Consider the following 15,299-nt stretch of genomic DNA (forward strand, 5'->3'; position numbering starts at 1 on the left):
CTGTGTATGTGGCGGTGAATGGAAAGAGCCAGAGACCCTGATGTGCCAATGCCAGCGGGCAAAACAAGCTAGAAGCAACCTCACTTTTACAAAACCAGGTTTTTGCACAATCAACTATGGTTTTACTCATTAATAAAAGAAATGCTGCTGATGTACAGAAAGTCTAAAAGCTGTGGCAATGTGCTTAAATGCCTGCTTTGTTCCCTCCAGGTTTCTTCCAGAGAAGAGCCAGTATCGGTGTCCCACCGCTCTTGAGATAAGAGGGGAAGGACAAGTGGGTGCGGTGGGCATGTACGTAGTAGGGTGTAGGGAGAGATGCTGACAGGAAACTAACTGTACAGTCATGATCAAAGAAACAGGTTTAAAAAGAAAAAGGACAGTTTCCCCCCCTAAATTACTACATTGTGTATTGATACTAAGGTTGAAGATAAGTTGACGGTTTTCTGACACAATTCAGTTTTGTGTTTTCCACGTTTTAACTGCAAAACACTCAAGGTAAAAAACAGTTGCTTCCAACACCTAAATGGTGAAGCAACTTTCCCACAGCTGTCCAGACACACCAGCCCACTAAAACTGCTACTCACGGGACCCAAGCTGGCTTCTTCTGCCTCGTAGATGTAGTGATCGAGCGAAATGAAGTAATAGCCAGGCTCCACCTGGTTGCACTGCCGTCCAAACATGCGGGGCCGGCATTCGCATTGGCCAGATTGACTCGAGCAGCTAAAACGGAAGAGCAATGAATTTACAACACATCTTGGCTACACCGAGACGGTGCCAGAGCTATCTTTTGCTTTGACATTTCAAGCAACATGGGAAGAGAAGCGCTTCTGGACACAGCTGCGTCTAGACACAAGATGTTCTCGGGCTCTGCGGCTGGACCATCTGCACTGCTAAAATGGCATCATGGTCCCAGGCGCAGTCTTGGCTCAACCCAAATATCATTCTCCCAAACAACTCCTAGGCTCAGGCTGGGAGTGAGCACGGGCCAGGGACCATTTCCAGTAGGCAGTTTGCTTGCGGTTTCCCCTGTTTGGATGGTGAGAGGATTTCACGTTACAGATGCAGGCGGTTCCCTGGGGGCAGACAGCAGTCCTGGGAGAGCTTTTCTTGCTACCACAGACGTAGCCAAGAGGCATGTCTGTCCTGCAAGCCCAGGGCAGCCTTTGGCTCCCAGCTTGCAGGCCATGCAAGCAGCTTATCTTTTTGTATGGGCTCGGGCAAAGCAAGAACATGCACAATCCTGCATGCCCTGGGATGTTGAGCTGCTCTCATATGCTGCAAAGCACATCCTGAGAGGTCGCCCACCAGCAGCTATACGCAGGGAAAAACCGTACCTGGCTGCGTTAAAGTAGGATGGACACAGCCAAAGGCATGGGACAGACACAGCCATCGCTGGGGAATGCAGAGGGTCTGTCCAGGGTGACATACAGCAGCTCCACTTCCTTCATAACGAGCTTTTTTCTTTTCTCAACACAGCTGTATCCCCAAACTGTCTTTTGGTGGCTTTATTGTCCCCAGAGTCTGCCCCATATTATGAAGAACCTTTGGGCAGGTTGTATTTTTGCATGCGCCCAGTCATACTTTTTCACAGGAAGGTTTTCTGGTCCACCAAAATATGCCCCTTTCGTTCAATGTGAGTGGAATTTAGAAATGTTTTCTAAAGTTAAACCCCTCTGGTTTCCATAGAAAATCTCCAGGCTTCTCAAGCCCCCATTCTAAGAGTAATCTTTAACTGAAACCATTTTTAAAATTGCAGAGATTCACTTAAACGTTCACTTTGAAAAGCCAGTATTGCCCTAGCTGCCCCAGAAGAGGAGCTGAGAAGTTTCCCCTCTGGGGATGGTAATGACTCTACCATCTGGGTTACAGCACGGGGACGAATTTTGGGTGAGGTGCGGCTGCCCCAGGTGCTGCATCCCACACCCTGAACAGGAGCCAGGAGGCGGTAATTCAGCAGCTGAGGAGCCCCAGGGAGGGCGAAGCTCCCTCTTCCCACTGACGCTGGAGAGCGAAGCCGGGAGCCGGAGCCGGGCTTCGCAACTCTCCCCGGAGGAAAGCGCAGCTGCTCCCTGCCCGCCCCAGGACACCGCATGTACCCTCCCTACGTGGTTTTGCAATCGCCGGGCTCAGTGCATGGGAAACAGGCTGCAAAGCCTTGCTGGGCCGGGCTGAGCCGTACCCCAAACCTCTGGAAGCAGCTGAGCCGTACCCCAAACCCTGGAAGCAGCTGCGCTGGGGGAGCTACTATGAGCTGTGCGGCGTATCCGATCTGCGTGCAGGGAGCAAGCACAGAGGAGTAAATCATCACTAACAACCACACCGCTGTCTGCCAAGGGGTAATAATTCACTCAGGAGCGGAAGGGAGAGATGGCCCGCAGGACATTCCCATGGCGATCCCTGTCACAGATGGGGTGTCCGCAGGCTGCGACAACCTACAGGAGTGATACCAGGATCAGTCCTAAACTCCCTCAGTGTAATCCCACAGGCTCCAGTAGGAAACAGTTCATCCACCCCCTTGGGAAACTTTTGTGGCTTTAGACAAAAGCAGGACATTTGAAAGGGTTTATGGAGGGAAGGGGGAAAAAAAAGAGCAAAGGAACGTGTTGCTGTTGAAAAGCCTGGGGTTGGACATGCACCGAACACACAGAAAACTGCTCTGGTCAGAGAAGCAGCCTGGCTGCCCAGCACCCCTCTGACCAGGCACTGAAGCCAGGACTTTCTGTGCTCTTACTGACAGATGCATCTTCAAAACCTGCACTTTTCTCTGAAAAATTTTCATCTCCCCAGCCGGCACTTCGAGGTCCACATCCCACTCTACACAGCACCACTAGGCAACGCAGCAGTACCGTGCAGCTAGCGCGCTTCCTCCAGCGCTGCTGGACAGACAGACAGACTGGCCAAAGGGCCAGTTTGGGAGCAAGCCAAGAACCAGCCTGACAGCCCATGTCACCATCTGATTCCTGCTTTGATCCTGTGAGAGCAAAGCTTTGACACGGGCCATACCCCAGGGTACAGCCAAGGCAGAGCTCAACCTACAGCTGGCTCCTACCAAAGGCAGAGCTACACTAAAAACAGTTTTACATATTCATCTGCACCAGTGGCACAAACAGAGGCTGCTCAGCATGGAAAAGACATGGATGCCTCTGTCACCCCTTGCTGCAACCAAGACCTGCCACTTTTTGGAGCAGAAAGACGGTCCCAAACATCCTCCTCCAGAGCACATTGAACCCTGGATGTTGTGGTTGCAATCAAAGTGAAACTCACTGGGATGAATGATTACAGGCGAGTAACTGGGCTGAGACTCACTTGTTGTTCAGCGCTCCTCCCTGGTCACAGTCGCACGCCCGACATCCATCCATGTCATTGCTCAGGCCCCAGTGCTCAGGCTGTGGGAGGAAACATCACCAGCCCTATAACCTGGTGCCGATTTAACTCATCTTAACGATCTAACATCTTAACGATCTACCCCAAAGGCACATTTTGAAATACTCGTCATAAGCAACTCCAACCCATGAATCCTTCATGAGTAAGCAACTCCAACCCATGAATCCTGCTCCCCCTGGTTGTGGGTCTACTCCCACAACCACCAACACAACCTCCCCACCTGCTCTCCTCCACCTTGTTGATCATCTCAAGGGCTTGAGAAAAAAAGCACATCTTTCTGTCTAGCTTTAAAAGCAAGATTCAGGAGGACCCAAGCTCAGAGACCTCACTCCTACTGCACTATTTACACCGGTTTGGGATCCCGACCCATGAAGGGCTTGGACAGCCCAGTACATCACACCACAGCAGAGAGCCGTGCATGGGGCGGTGGGGCTTTGTGTGGGGCACTGCCTTTGCAGGGCTGCTACTCTGCAAGTTGCTTGTTGGACAGACGGACTTGTTTAGCTTTTCCATGTAGTTCACTGTTAGATAAGACAGCCTGTCAGTGTTTATACAAACACATCCAGTTATCTGACAGTGTGTTTCTATAACACTCCAGCACGCATAAACACTATATGGAAATGCATGCGTATGAAATAATCCCTGCCTAAAATAATGGCCTGTATAGAAAGCAAATTTTTTTGTAACGCTGCTTCTCTGACTGTTTTGTCTTTCACCCCAGCAAGAGCTCCCGCAGAACTGCCCCAGCTGCCTCATTTTCACAGAGCAACCACTACTGGTATCCTAACGTCTCACTCTTTACAGTCCAGGAAATTAATCTGGATGCTCTTCTCTGCCTTGACGTGCCTCCCAGCTCCCCATAACACAGCCCGCTTCACAGCTCCCAAAATCTCGAGGTGCCCCTCCAGCCTGAATGCCAGGCGTCCACGGCCAGCGCCTCACTCCACGCTTTCCGCACCCTAGCATCCCTCACACCAGCATCTCCTAATTTATTTTACGGTAAGCTACTTACCAGGCAGAGATCGCACTGCCTTCCTGTCACCAGGCGCTTACAATAGCAGTTTCCTGTCTCCGAATCACAAGGATTGCCCCCGGGATGGGTACCCAGAGGATTACACGCACAAGCTAGATTGGGAAATACAAATAGGCAGGTCAAGACACAGGATTGGAGTTACATTTTAGACTTATCCAACTTAAATATTTACATTAAAGCTTCCCCTGAATTCCCCAGGATAGAGAGTAATTGCACACTTTGCCCATAACCCATCCCAGTAAAACTTCCTTGGCTTAAAAACTTATAATTAAAAAGAAATAAGGAGGATTCTGCTATTTCCACTGAACACACTAGAAGGATCAGCTGGGGAACCGAGTTTTAAGGGCGGGTGGACTCCAAGCTACGGCAAATCTACAAGAATGTTTTTCCTTTAGCAAAAACATGAAACAAAGGCCAAAAAAACCACCCCGCAAACCAACTTCTCCCAGCTCTAACAGCTCCTCAAAGAGCTTTTGATCACACATAAAGGAACGTATGTTTTTACTCACACTGACAACCCACTGGGTCATCGGCACTCAAGCCATAGAAACCTTCTTTGCAGATGTCACAACGCTCCCCTTCGACAAATAATTTACAACGGCACTGCCCGGCAATGAGGCCAGTGGAGAAATCAGTGTAGCGATCGCAGATGCCACCATTTTGTGAGCCAGCTGGGTCACAGTCGCAAGCTAAGAAGGAAGCATCACACATGTTTTATTAACTGCTACAAAAGAAAAGGCCAAGTCTCACACTGAATTATTTAAACTCAGCTGCTGTGTAGACAGAGTGTATCATTCCTGCAAGTATTAGACATGACATGGGTTGAACACGTAATGACTAGATAAATTTCCAGATTCTTGAAAACAAAACCCAGCCAGGCTCTCTCAAGACCTCTAAGACAACCACCTTCCCTCAAGGATCTTTGTTCAGGAGCACAGCACTGGCCAAAAGAAGGGCAGTAAATCCTAAATTCTCCAGGGAAAGCCCTGGGGGGGCCACAGTCGGGATGCCACAGCCATTCCCACCCTGAGGAGCAGGACTGCACGTACGCTCACAGACGTCGGGGTCCCGCAGATCTCTCTCTGGGTGCTGGAAGTAGAAGGGCTTGCACTGCTCGCAGTTGCGTCCTACGGTGTTGTGCTGGCAGTCGTCACACACTCCCCCGCTGGTATTCCCCGTCGTCATGTACACAGCCATGTCAAAGTGGCACTGGCTGGAGTGGCCATTGCAGTTGCACTCTGTGACAAAGATAGAAAGCAAAGTAAGAGTCTGGTCCCAGGGGAGACACAAGCCTGCAGAAAAGACACACCAAAGTCAACCAAAGAACATGTGGGACTTTATATACTGTCACAAGTTCCCAAGTAACAGCATGTAATGCTCACACCAGACTCCAGGTCTGCATTTTACTGAAACTCACTTTTGCATGCGTTACTATTGCGGCCTTCAGCGGGTCGCCAGGGTAAGTCATGGTAGAAATCCAAACACTGCTCACAGTTTAACCCTTTGGTATTATGTCTGCACATGCAGTGCCCATGGACCTGTCATTAAAAAGGGAAAAAAAAAACCCAAACCAGCAATATAGTTGGTTATAAAAGAGGAAAGAAAAAAAGACAAACATGCTCCAATTACTGCAAAATATAGCTAGTACATAATGGATATACTTTTGGAGACTTTAACGTATGTAACTGTACATAGGAAGACATAAAGGAGTGTCCTTCACCTGCCAAGGTACGAATGTCCTCATACAAATCTGTCCTTTCCTTACCAGCACTAATGCCTGAATAAACGCATTCAGACATGAACAAGGAGAGCACAGTTCCACCTCAATGATCACAAAAACCTCTTGGACCTAAAAGTTAGCTGTTTATTGGCTGTTAATTAGCTATTAACATGCATCTAGTTATATCAGCACTGCACTAGCCCAGTGCCTTCTTTCCAGCCCTACCTTGGTTCTCAAAGCAAAGATAACAGTTTGGATGGCTTTTATCCATCAACCCCAGACTTTGCCTTCAACATGTACAGAACAAGCACCAAGTAGACCAACAGCGATTGTGTGACAGCTGCTGCCATAGACGACAGGACTACCAGCACTGGAGCCAAGATTTTAAAGGCAAAGCCAGTCTCGCTGCTGCTGACACTCACCAAAAGCGCAGGGCGATGGAGCATACCTGCTTGCCGGCATCCTGTGGCCCCCGGGGCAATCCACACAACCTCCCCGTATGCCTCCACATTTTCATCCAGTTACTAACTCACTCATTAACAGGGGTGCTATTACTGCTTGTCGGGAAAAAATCATGGAGAAAAACAAAACCCAGAAGGGATGTGGCAATCACGCAGCAGTGTACAAGGCAGGCAGCAGGATTTTCCTTCGAAGCCTGCTGTTAATTGGGGCTACAGCCTCCACTTCTCAGCTGATAACGACTGATACAAACACAGGTCATGTTTGATTAATGAAGGTGTTTCATGCTTTGATGCCTCTATTCACTTCAATTTTCGGGTAACCAAGTCGACCCACACACCCATCTCTGGCCCCCATACGGTTACACTCCCTTTCTACATTTCTGCCTTTTAATTTCAACATTTTAATTTAACATAATTAGAAAAGGAATGCTAAAGCAATTTTCAGCTAATCTGCGCTCTCTGTGCTTGATTAACACTAATAATGACATAGTGTTTGCTGAGAAGGAATAGTTTTAATTGTTTTCTTGTTTGAAAATTAAGGGGGGGGGGCAGAGTGTCATCTTTAAATTTGCGTTTAAATCACTTAAAAGAGGCAGAGTCAGGAACACCTTTATGCAGCAACATGTGAATATTTACCATTCCTTCCACTTCTTCATTAAAACCATCCACTGGCGCACACTCACTGGCGTGTCCATAGCAGAAACAGTTCCCACGAACCACCATGTCGTAGATGGCATAGTAGTACTTCTCTCTGATCTCCATCCTCGAGTCCAAGAGATTATCTCCCAGTGTGTGCAGCTTGATGAATTTGACTCTCAGATTCGTGATCTTTAATAGGTCTGCAGGGGACAACAAAAAAACCCTCTGTTTTGGAATGACTTACCAGATATTGTATTGAATGGGAGGAAGCCAGGAGTGACTTCCCAAGCACACTTCCTATGGGCATATTATGATCAGATTGAATTTCAGCACTTACGTACTATCTTACACATCACATCACATCACTTCATACTTCCAAATTTAAAAAAAAAATCACATAATTTTACTACAGGTTGATCACTGTATAAGTTAGTTTAAGCTTAATTAAAAACACTAGTCTATTTTATTGTAGGCATACACAGGCACCAACACACCTATTAAAGGCACATGCAACAGTACCAGCAAGGAAACATTGCTTCTTTGGGGTTTTAAAATGTAAGATGGGCAAGGATCTGATATCAAGGAACTGCTTACAAGCAGACCAGGAGCTTTAAGTTATTAGCCTTTTGGGGAAATAAAAATCTTTGCTGAAAACAATACAGGAATATACTCTTCTTTCTTACATGCCCAGCTTTCCCAGCAAATATAATTAGTTACATTTTGCAGAAAGAAGCCACATCCCATCACTGACCAAATAAAAAGGAGAAGTTTTCAAGGGATATAAACCATGGGAAGACAATATTGCAGTAATCAATTCAGTCTACATGCTCACTTTGATATTATGAATCCTGTGTAATTTCTAATAGCCTTCAAACTAGGCTTGAAAAGGTACTTCAAGCCCATGAAAGCACAGTATCTCTCATAGTTTCCCTTTAAAACTTTGGTTAAAAAACATTCAACCGATATAGCAACTAGCAGACACTTCTACTTCAGGTATTTTCTTGTGCTCCAGTTAGCTTTACACTGAAGGACATGAACCGAAACCGAGAAAGAATATTAAATTGGAGGTCAAGTTTAAGGCCAAGCACTGCAGTTCCCTACTCGGGCCAAACGCCCCATGAGGTTTCTCTTTGAGGCACATTACAGCACAGACCTCTTTACTTTTGCGTTCCTGGATTGTCATGACTGTGCACGAATGCTATGGTCATTTGTGGTTTATGATCACATCCGTGTGGTCCAGCCACGCAGCGCTACCAAGGCCAACCGTTCTAAAGAAATGACTCAGGTGTTCTAAAAAATAAAACGCAGCCCCCTTGATTTTAGCTAAAAATGCAAAATGATATAAGTACCTTTTCGTTCTGTTTCTTTGCTTTCTGAACACTGCACAATTATGGGATCATGTTCCAAAGTTTAAATCAACAACTGTGTGTATTTTGGGAAGGGGGATCTTTAATGAAAATGATTCCCTGATCAATTAAGAAAAGAATCAACTATAATTACACGTATAAGAGCAATCACTTGATTTGACAACACTGATCATTATTTCCCAGCATGTCACCACAAATATATTCATAAGACTTCAAAACTATTATTGGGTGACTTATTGGTTTTTGATTAGTAAGCGAATAAGCACAGAGATGCTTTCAAATGAGCCTGGAAGGTAACCGCATACATACTTTGGATCCGTGGACTGTATGGATCTTCAATTCGAAAAGCAGGATCTAAAACACGATATATTACCTGGAGGAAAAATGGTACAACAAAAGACTCAGCTTTGAAAATAAGAGAATCTGAATTTGCATGGAAAAAGTCTATACAATAAACATATTGGGGAAAAAAAAAAAACCCTCTGACCTCTCCCTCAGTTGAAGGTTCAATGTCGGAGTATCGGGAATCACAAATGATATCATCCACTTTTTTCATGGGTCCAGTTGAAATCCCAGGAAATGAGCTCTCACAGTCGTATGCAAAATATCTATATACTTGCCATGTTTTTCCAAAATCAGACGATCTTTCTATCAACATTGCAGCAGGACGGAATGTCTGATAGTAAGAAAACCAAGAGAGGTTTTGTTCGGTTAATTATTACTTGCATTTACACTGAGCACTTTTAAGCGTGAGCAACACATCTGGATTTTAATCCAGACATTTGGAAATACTTTTCTGCTGACATGCCACTTTCTGCTCAGAGGCAGATCTCTGAAGTAACACACATCAAACCGCAGACTACTCACCTTTAAAAAGACGGTACTCAGTGGCCAAGCACTTAAACACACTTAAAATAAATAAGCAAACTTGTAAGTTTTTTGGATTCCAAATTCTTTCTCAAAACTGGGGGTTAAAGCAGGGCTTTATGGAGACAAAAGAATTTTTTCCACTGCTTGTGGAAAGCAGCACAGCCTTCTTCCTTGCTGCACCCCCTTGCCTAATCCTCTACAAAGGACCTCATGGGCCTCCTCTCCTGCCTTGGGGACTTTCAGTGCTTCCCCTCCAGCTCTGACGCCCAGAAGTTCTTGGTGAGCAGTTATCTCTGATGCTCAGGAAAGCCCTGGGATTGCCCCACTCTCTTTGTCTGACCACACTACCTTTTGCAGCATCTCTGCCAGCCAGTGCCAACCGTCCTCTGTGCTGTATTAAGAACACCTGTCTTTAAGGAACTTGAGAGGTTCAGCTTCATCCACTCTCACTGCATTTGACTCCCCCAACCCCCAGTGACCCTCCTCCAGCTGGCCTTGCTGCATTCGCTTCACACAAACCACCGTCCTTCTCACTCACACGTATTCAACTCTAGAACAACTAGCTAACGAGATTTTTAAAAGATTTTTAATCCCTCTGACCTAAATATCTCATGTTTCAATTTATGCACTGCCTTTCAAAAAGCAGATATTAATTCAACACCTGGCTTGCACCCACCAAGAAATGCCAACAGTCTCTTCATTAGTTTTACGTATCCAGAAGAGGCCCTCCCAGAGCCAAGCACAAAAGCGTTCAGTCACAGCAGGAAAGAAATTTTCTTTCTGCTTCCCAGCTGGAAATATCACCCAACTTACAAACCAGTATCTCACCCAACAAAAAATGTAGCAACCCCAAGGTAAGGCAGCTCAAGCATCTACCACACAAAGTCAACAAATCATCATTAAAACTATCTCTCCCCCCCGCAGTCTCCCTCCTGATGGCAGATCAAGACCAGTGGCACCAGGGCGTGATGGCCGCAGGACCCGCATCGGGTCAGGGGGCTCTTGGGGGTCCTTCGCTGCTGGGGTCCAGCAGAAAGGACCACCTTCTACCTCAGCCACCACCTTAAAGCAGGGGGAGAAACCCAAGTTGGCGCCACAGGAAAGAGGAACCAGGGTAAAAATGAAGAGATCAATTTGCCTACACGCAACGAGCAGGGATTTAGCCCTGCGGGAACTGCAGCCCTGAAACCTCAGCTGAAGGTTGCCGCTAGCGCTTGCGTGCGATTTAGGATGTACGAGACATAATCTGCCATTCCAAGACATCTGTTTGTAAGGAAACAAAGACACTTTGTGTACAGATGTTCCTTCTTCCTGAAGACCTTTCTATTTGCCAAATGAAAACTGATACCATGGCCAATTTTTTTTTTAGGAAGAAAAATCCTTGCTACTACACAATTTAGCTAATGATCTTCTGGAACACAACCACCAGAGAGAAACATGAACACAAATCCCAGCTTCAGTGTTACTCCTTCTGCAGCCTCACCGGAGGCCACACAACTCAAGCCACAAGTCACAACTCGGCCTTCCTGCGCGACTTCAGCAGCTCTGAAAAATCAGGCAAAACACCTCAGACAAAGCCCAAATTCCAAATATCAAACAGACGTGAAGGACTACATTTCCTCGTGTGTTAGGGTTTGGAGTAAGGCTGTGGCTTCCTTACCTTGAAGGTCATAATGAGATGAGTGAAATGAAACTCAGCCTCCAGGTTCAGCTGGATAGTCACATTTTCCAAACCTGCAGGGGCAGAGAAAAGAAGCCGTGCAGCAAACAAGGACACCCACCAGCCTCTACATCTGGATTTTGCCAAAGGTCTTGGCTCCAGTGGCGCAGAGACTCTTTTCTTTGCCACTTGGCTCTGTTGTCAAGAAGGGATATGAGGAGTAGTGCATTACTGAGGTACGGGGGGACACCAAGGACCTGCTGAAGAGCGCACTGCACATGGGATTGCTGTGCATCACCTGCACCAAACACGCTATACCCAAAGCACGAGCCTGCACTGCCGTTATTTCAGACTGTGTGACACGGCTAACATCACCAGATGCACCAGTGGCTGGTACAACTGGGGATGCTGAGCCCAGACCTGCGTGGTGACCCCAGGCTGTCCTCACACACTGCAGCCTGCCTGGCAGCAACAGAGGTGTGAGCTTCTGCAGCCCTAACACCCCAGATCTCACCGAGGGCTGGCGGGGGCTGTTTCCCACTTTTCTTCACTCGCTCTGGACTCTCCTGTCCATCTGGACGCAGGAAAAGTTCCTGTACAATCTGGTTCTTAAATAACCCTAAAGCAACTATCACAGCCCTGCTTTGCCATCATGAGGGCTAGGAAACTGGTGAGAACCAAAAAGTTTTCCAAACTCTGCTGTACAACTAACCTACAGTCAAGGACTCTACACAGAAAGGAAGAAAAACAGTTAAAAATATTGTTTTGTCACGTGAAAAGACCTCTCAAAACAGCTGGATACTAATTATAATGTAGTTAGAAATAAAAAAAAAAAAAAATCAAGATTTACAGAGAGGAGAAAGGGTAAGAAATGGAACTAATAAACCAATAAAGCACTTAAATTTTCGACCAGCTGTAACATTATGTGGAGCATGCAGCAATGGTCCCTTCTGCTGTATGCCTGAATAGAAGAAAACATGAATTGGACAGAAAGAATCATTTGTTTTTTATTGTTGAAGGACATTTTCATGACCTTATGAGCTAAGAACTTTTCTGTGTGACTGCTGCCAAGCCTGTTGCAAAAAACATGAATTATTTGGAATGCTAGAAGAGAGCCGCTGGAGACAAGCGGCTTGCTAGGCTGATCTAAATGGTTAAAGGATTTAGTGAAAACCTTTCTTTACCGGGCAGCAGAAATGTTACAAATATTACCGTTTTATTTTCCTATGCAGTAAGACAGCTACTGCCAATGCATTTGCAGAAATCCCATCCTGTCCTGCCGGCTTTAAGGCTTCAGGGTAGGACTGCTGTTTGAGAAACCTCGATGCCTTGTTTTGTGTATGAAGGCAGGCCAAAAGCATAACCATAAAAGTAAAAAGGACAGAGGAAGAATTTAAAAAAAAAGCACCACCAAACTAACATGTAAATTGTTTTTTTTAAGTAGCTGGCTTGTTTCTGGTGTTCATTGTACTGTTTGGCATATGGATACAGGAATTCAGGGAGCCCAGGAGGGAGAAGGCAGTCTGCAGGGTAAGAGATATCCCTGGTTTTGCTCTCCCGGGGTAGGACAGGGAAACGGGAGGTCTGGAGGCAGGACGGCAGCCCAGACCTCCTTCCGCAGCCCCCCTCCAGCCCAGCCCAGCGGCGTGGGGAAGCCCTGCGGTGCTTCCTTGGCAGCGCCGCCCCGGGATATTTACTCCTGGAAGGCTGCTCTGCTCCCGCTGCCCAAACATGAGGGAGATCTGGAACCAGTGTGGGAAACTTTTCTCTTTAGGAAAGGATTCTTGCAAAGTGGTGGGACAGCTCTTTCCAATGCTCCTGGAGGGCGGAGGGGGTTTCCTTATGGATTAAGGACTGCTCCAGGGCACACAAAAGCAGCCAGTTTTACTCAGCCCTCCTCGAACAGCATGATCAGCATGATCCTTCACAGGGCAGTAATCACCAGGCCAGAGACAACAGCAAAACCCCAGGTACCCTTAAACAAAAGGAGGGAAAGCAGCTCCCAGCCCTGGAAATGGCTCCCTACCATTTTCTGACTGCCACCAGAGCTTCAGGCGATTTGGAGCGAATGTGGTGACGACGTTTTCAATGCGATGACTGTCAGGATTGAGAGTATCATGGAAGGGATCCTCGGAGTCACATATGAAACATTTTTTGTCCTCCTGAAACAACAACATAGTCAGCATTACTGATTTTATCCGTGGGGCAATGGTTGTTTCCTGCAGATAAGAGTATTTTCCATCCATATCACATTCCACTCATTTTGCCTGCAAGAGTCATCAAAGGTGGGTTTTTTTTGTTGAAGTGATAAGTGTATTTACCTTTATGAATTAATGCAAATTGCCAAGTGGAAAATATGTCAGGAATTCCATAAACTTTATTTTTAGGAGAAGTATGTTTTCTATCGAAATTGCCGTTGCAGGACATCTCTTCCAGCACACGTATTCTCCAGCAGAAGTCAGAACCAAAGGCAGCATCTACAGAAAATCACTGAACTGCTTCTGTACAAATGTACATGTGCAAAACTGCATCTTCAACTACGTGTGCAAAATAACATTGGGTTTTGGGAGCTAGCTTGGAGATGGGAGTTCTCTGCATTAGGGATACTAACAACAAGGCTCAGTGCACATCACGGGGCCATCAGTGACTTAGTGACCGAACCCTTTCAGCGTGGGGTTAACTTTACTCTGAATCCAGCTTGTCAAGCTCCTACCTAAACCTTGCATCTTCACCTCTGATTGCAATCCCAAGCTATGCTCACAAACCCACTTTGCACACGCTACCAGGTATGCCCGTAAAAAAAACAGTTGGGTGCAAGTCTGGCATGTGCTGCTTAGGAAAGCCAGACGTTTCTTCACCGGGAGGACAAAAACTCATCATGACTATTACTAAGAACAATGCTATTTTTGTGTTGTCCTGGTGCCTAAACCCACCACTTTGCAATTTTACAAGGTAAGATGCAAACCAAACCAAAAGGGAGGGTTCCTGCCCAAACCAGCTCGCCGTTTGACAGAGGGAGGGGAGACGAGCTCATTGCGCCGCAGCGAGGCAGCCCCAGCACACCAGCAACTCATCACTGTCAAAAGCTACACAGGCATCATTCCTCCAGTGGGTTTATGGAGACGAATGCGGTGCTTTATCAGCCAAGAATGTGAGAGCTGGCAGGTCTGCGCCACACAGGCTTTCCATTTCACAGATTTCGGCTTCAGCAGCTCCTCCCAAGTCCGGCGCTTCACCCCCCACAAGCCCCCAGAGAGTCCTCCAGCAGAGAGCACAGGGCAAGAGCGGGGAGCCTGAGGAAGATGTCCCCTCCTGCCTGCTCCCGGGTCCGCTCCCCCGGCACCACAGCCCCCACCTCATGCCACGGCTCACTCCTCCCACGGAAACTGAATCCTAGAAGGTCCAATCCTGTAAAGTGCTCAGCGCGCCCAAGACCCATGTTATTAAGAGGATACTCGGCACCTTCCTGCAATTTCTTCAATACCATCTATGGTTCATCCCAAATGGGAATCATCCCAAATGCTGAGCTGGGGCTATGAGATCAGAAATAAGGGCACACGTGAACTTCTGAAGTGATGGTTTTTACTATGGCACTTCAGCATTTTCTGAGACAAGAAAACATAACAAAGCACCTTCGTTATTTCATCAGAGATGCTAATGCTGTTCAAGTGAAGCCCGACATACTCCAAAAATGTTCCAGCAAAGCTAAACCCCATGTTAAATCAAGTATTAACTCTAGTAGACAGAGCAGTACAGTAAAACTAAAGGCCAGGGGGTACACACACATTTGGTAACTTCAGGGCACAAACAGGCCAAGTCCCACAGCCCCTCAGGCAGGGCTCCTCCTGCTTCCCGTGGTTTTCCGTCCAAGTGCCAGGATCCGGCCCTATTGTCTCCGCAGTAAATTCAGCCGAGATTATCCCCTTACTTTCAGTTCAACAGAGTTTCACTTATAACTGATATTTTATTCTTCTCTGCCATTCCTTCCGTCTCAGAGATTTTAAGTCTGGTGAGCTGCTTCTGGCTTAAATAGTAACGAGCTTTGTGTTTTCTACTAGATGTGCAAGACAACCTTATTTGCATCCTTTCACTTGGAGATCATACGAACGTAATTACATTACGGGAACAGTGGCCAAAACATTACCCGGGTCCTATGGACCACTCT

General features: G+C 46.7%; 1 protein-coding gene across 1 annotated transcript in view; it reads right to left on the minus strand.

The window, feature by feature from the left end:
* LAMB1 (laminin subunit beta 1) overlaps nucleotides 1–15,299 on the minus strand; it is a 43,827-nt gene that overhangs the window by 27,696 nt on the left and 832 nt on the right. The window contains exons 3-13 of the mRNA XM_075741849.1: nucleotides 13,161–13,296; nucleotides 11,135–11,208; nucleotides 9,092–9,280; nucleotides 8,914–8,977; nucleotides 7,235–7,437; nucleotides 5,835–5,955; nucleotides 5,467–5,655; nucleotides 4,927–5,106; nucleotides 4,397–4,509; nucleotides 3,307–3,386; nucleotides 585–720 (exon numbers count right to left, since the gene is read on the minus strand). Coding sequence (XP_075597964.1) covers nucleotides 585–720; nucleotides 3,307–3,386; nucleotides 4,397–4,509; nucleotides 4,927–5,106; nucleotides 5,467–5,655; nucleotides 5,835–5,955; nucleotides 7,235–7,437; nucleotides 8,914–8,977; nucleotides 9,092–9,280; nucleotides 11,135–11,208; nucleotides 13,161–13,296 — 1,485 coding nt within the window. The remainder of the gene's footprint in view (nucleotides 1–584; nucleotides 721–3,306; nucleotides 3,387–4,396; nucleotides 4,510–4,926; nucleotides 5,107–5,466; nucleotides 5,656–5,834; nucleotides 5,956–7,234; nucleotides 7,438–8,913; nucleotides 8,978–9,091; nucleotides 9,281–11,134; nucleotides 11,209–13,160; nucleotides 13,297–15,299) is intronic.

This window comes from Balearica regulorum, chromosome 1 (genome assembly GCF_011004875.1).
Source record: "Balearica regulorum gibbericeps isolate bBalReg1 chromosome 1, bBalReg1.pri, whole genome shotgun sequence".
Classification (NCBI taxonomy): Eukaryota; Metazoa; Chordata; class Aves; order Gruiformes; family Gruidae; genus Balearica; species Balearica regulorum.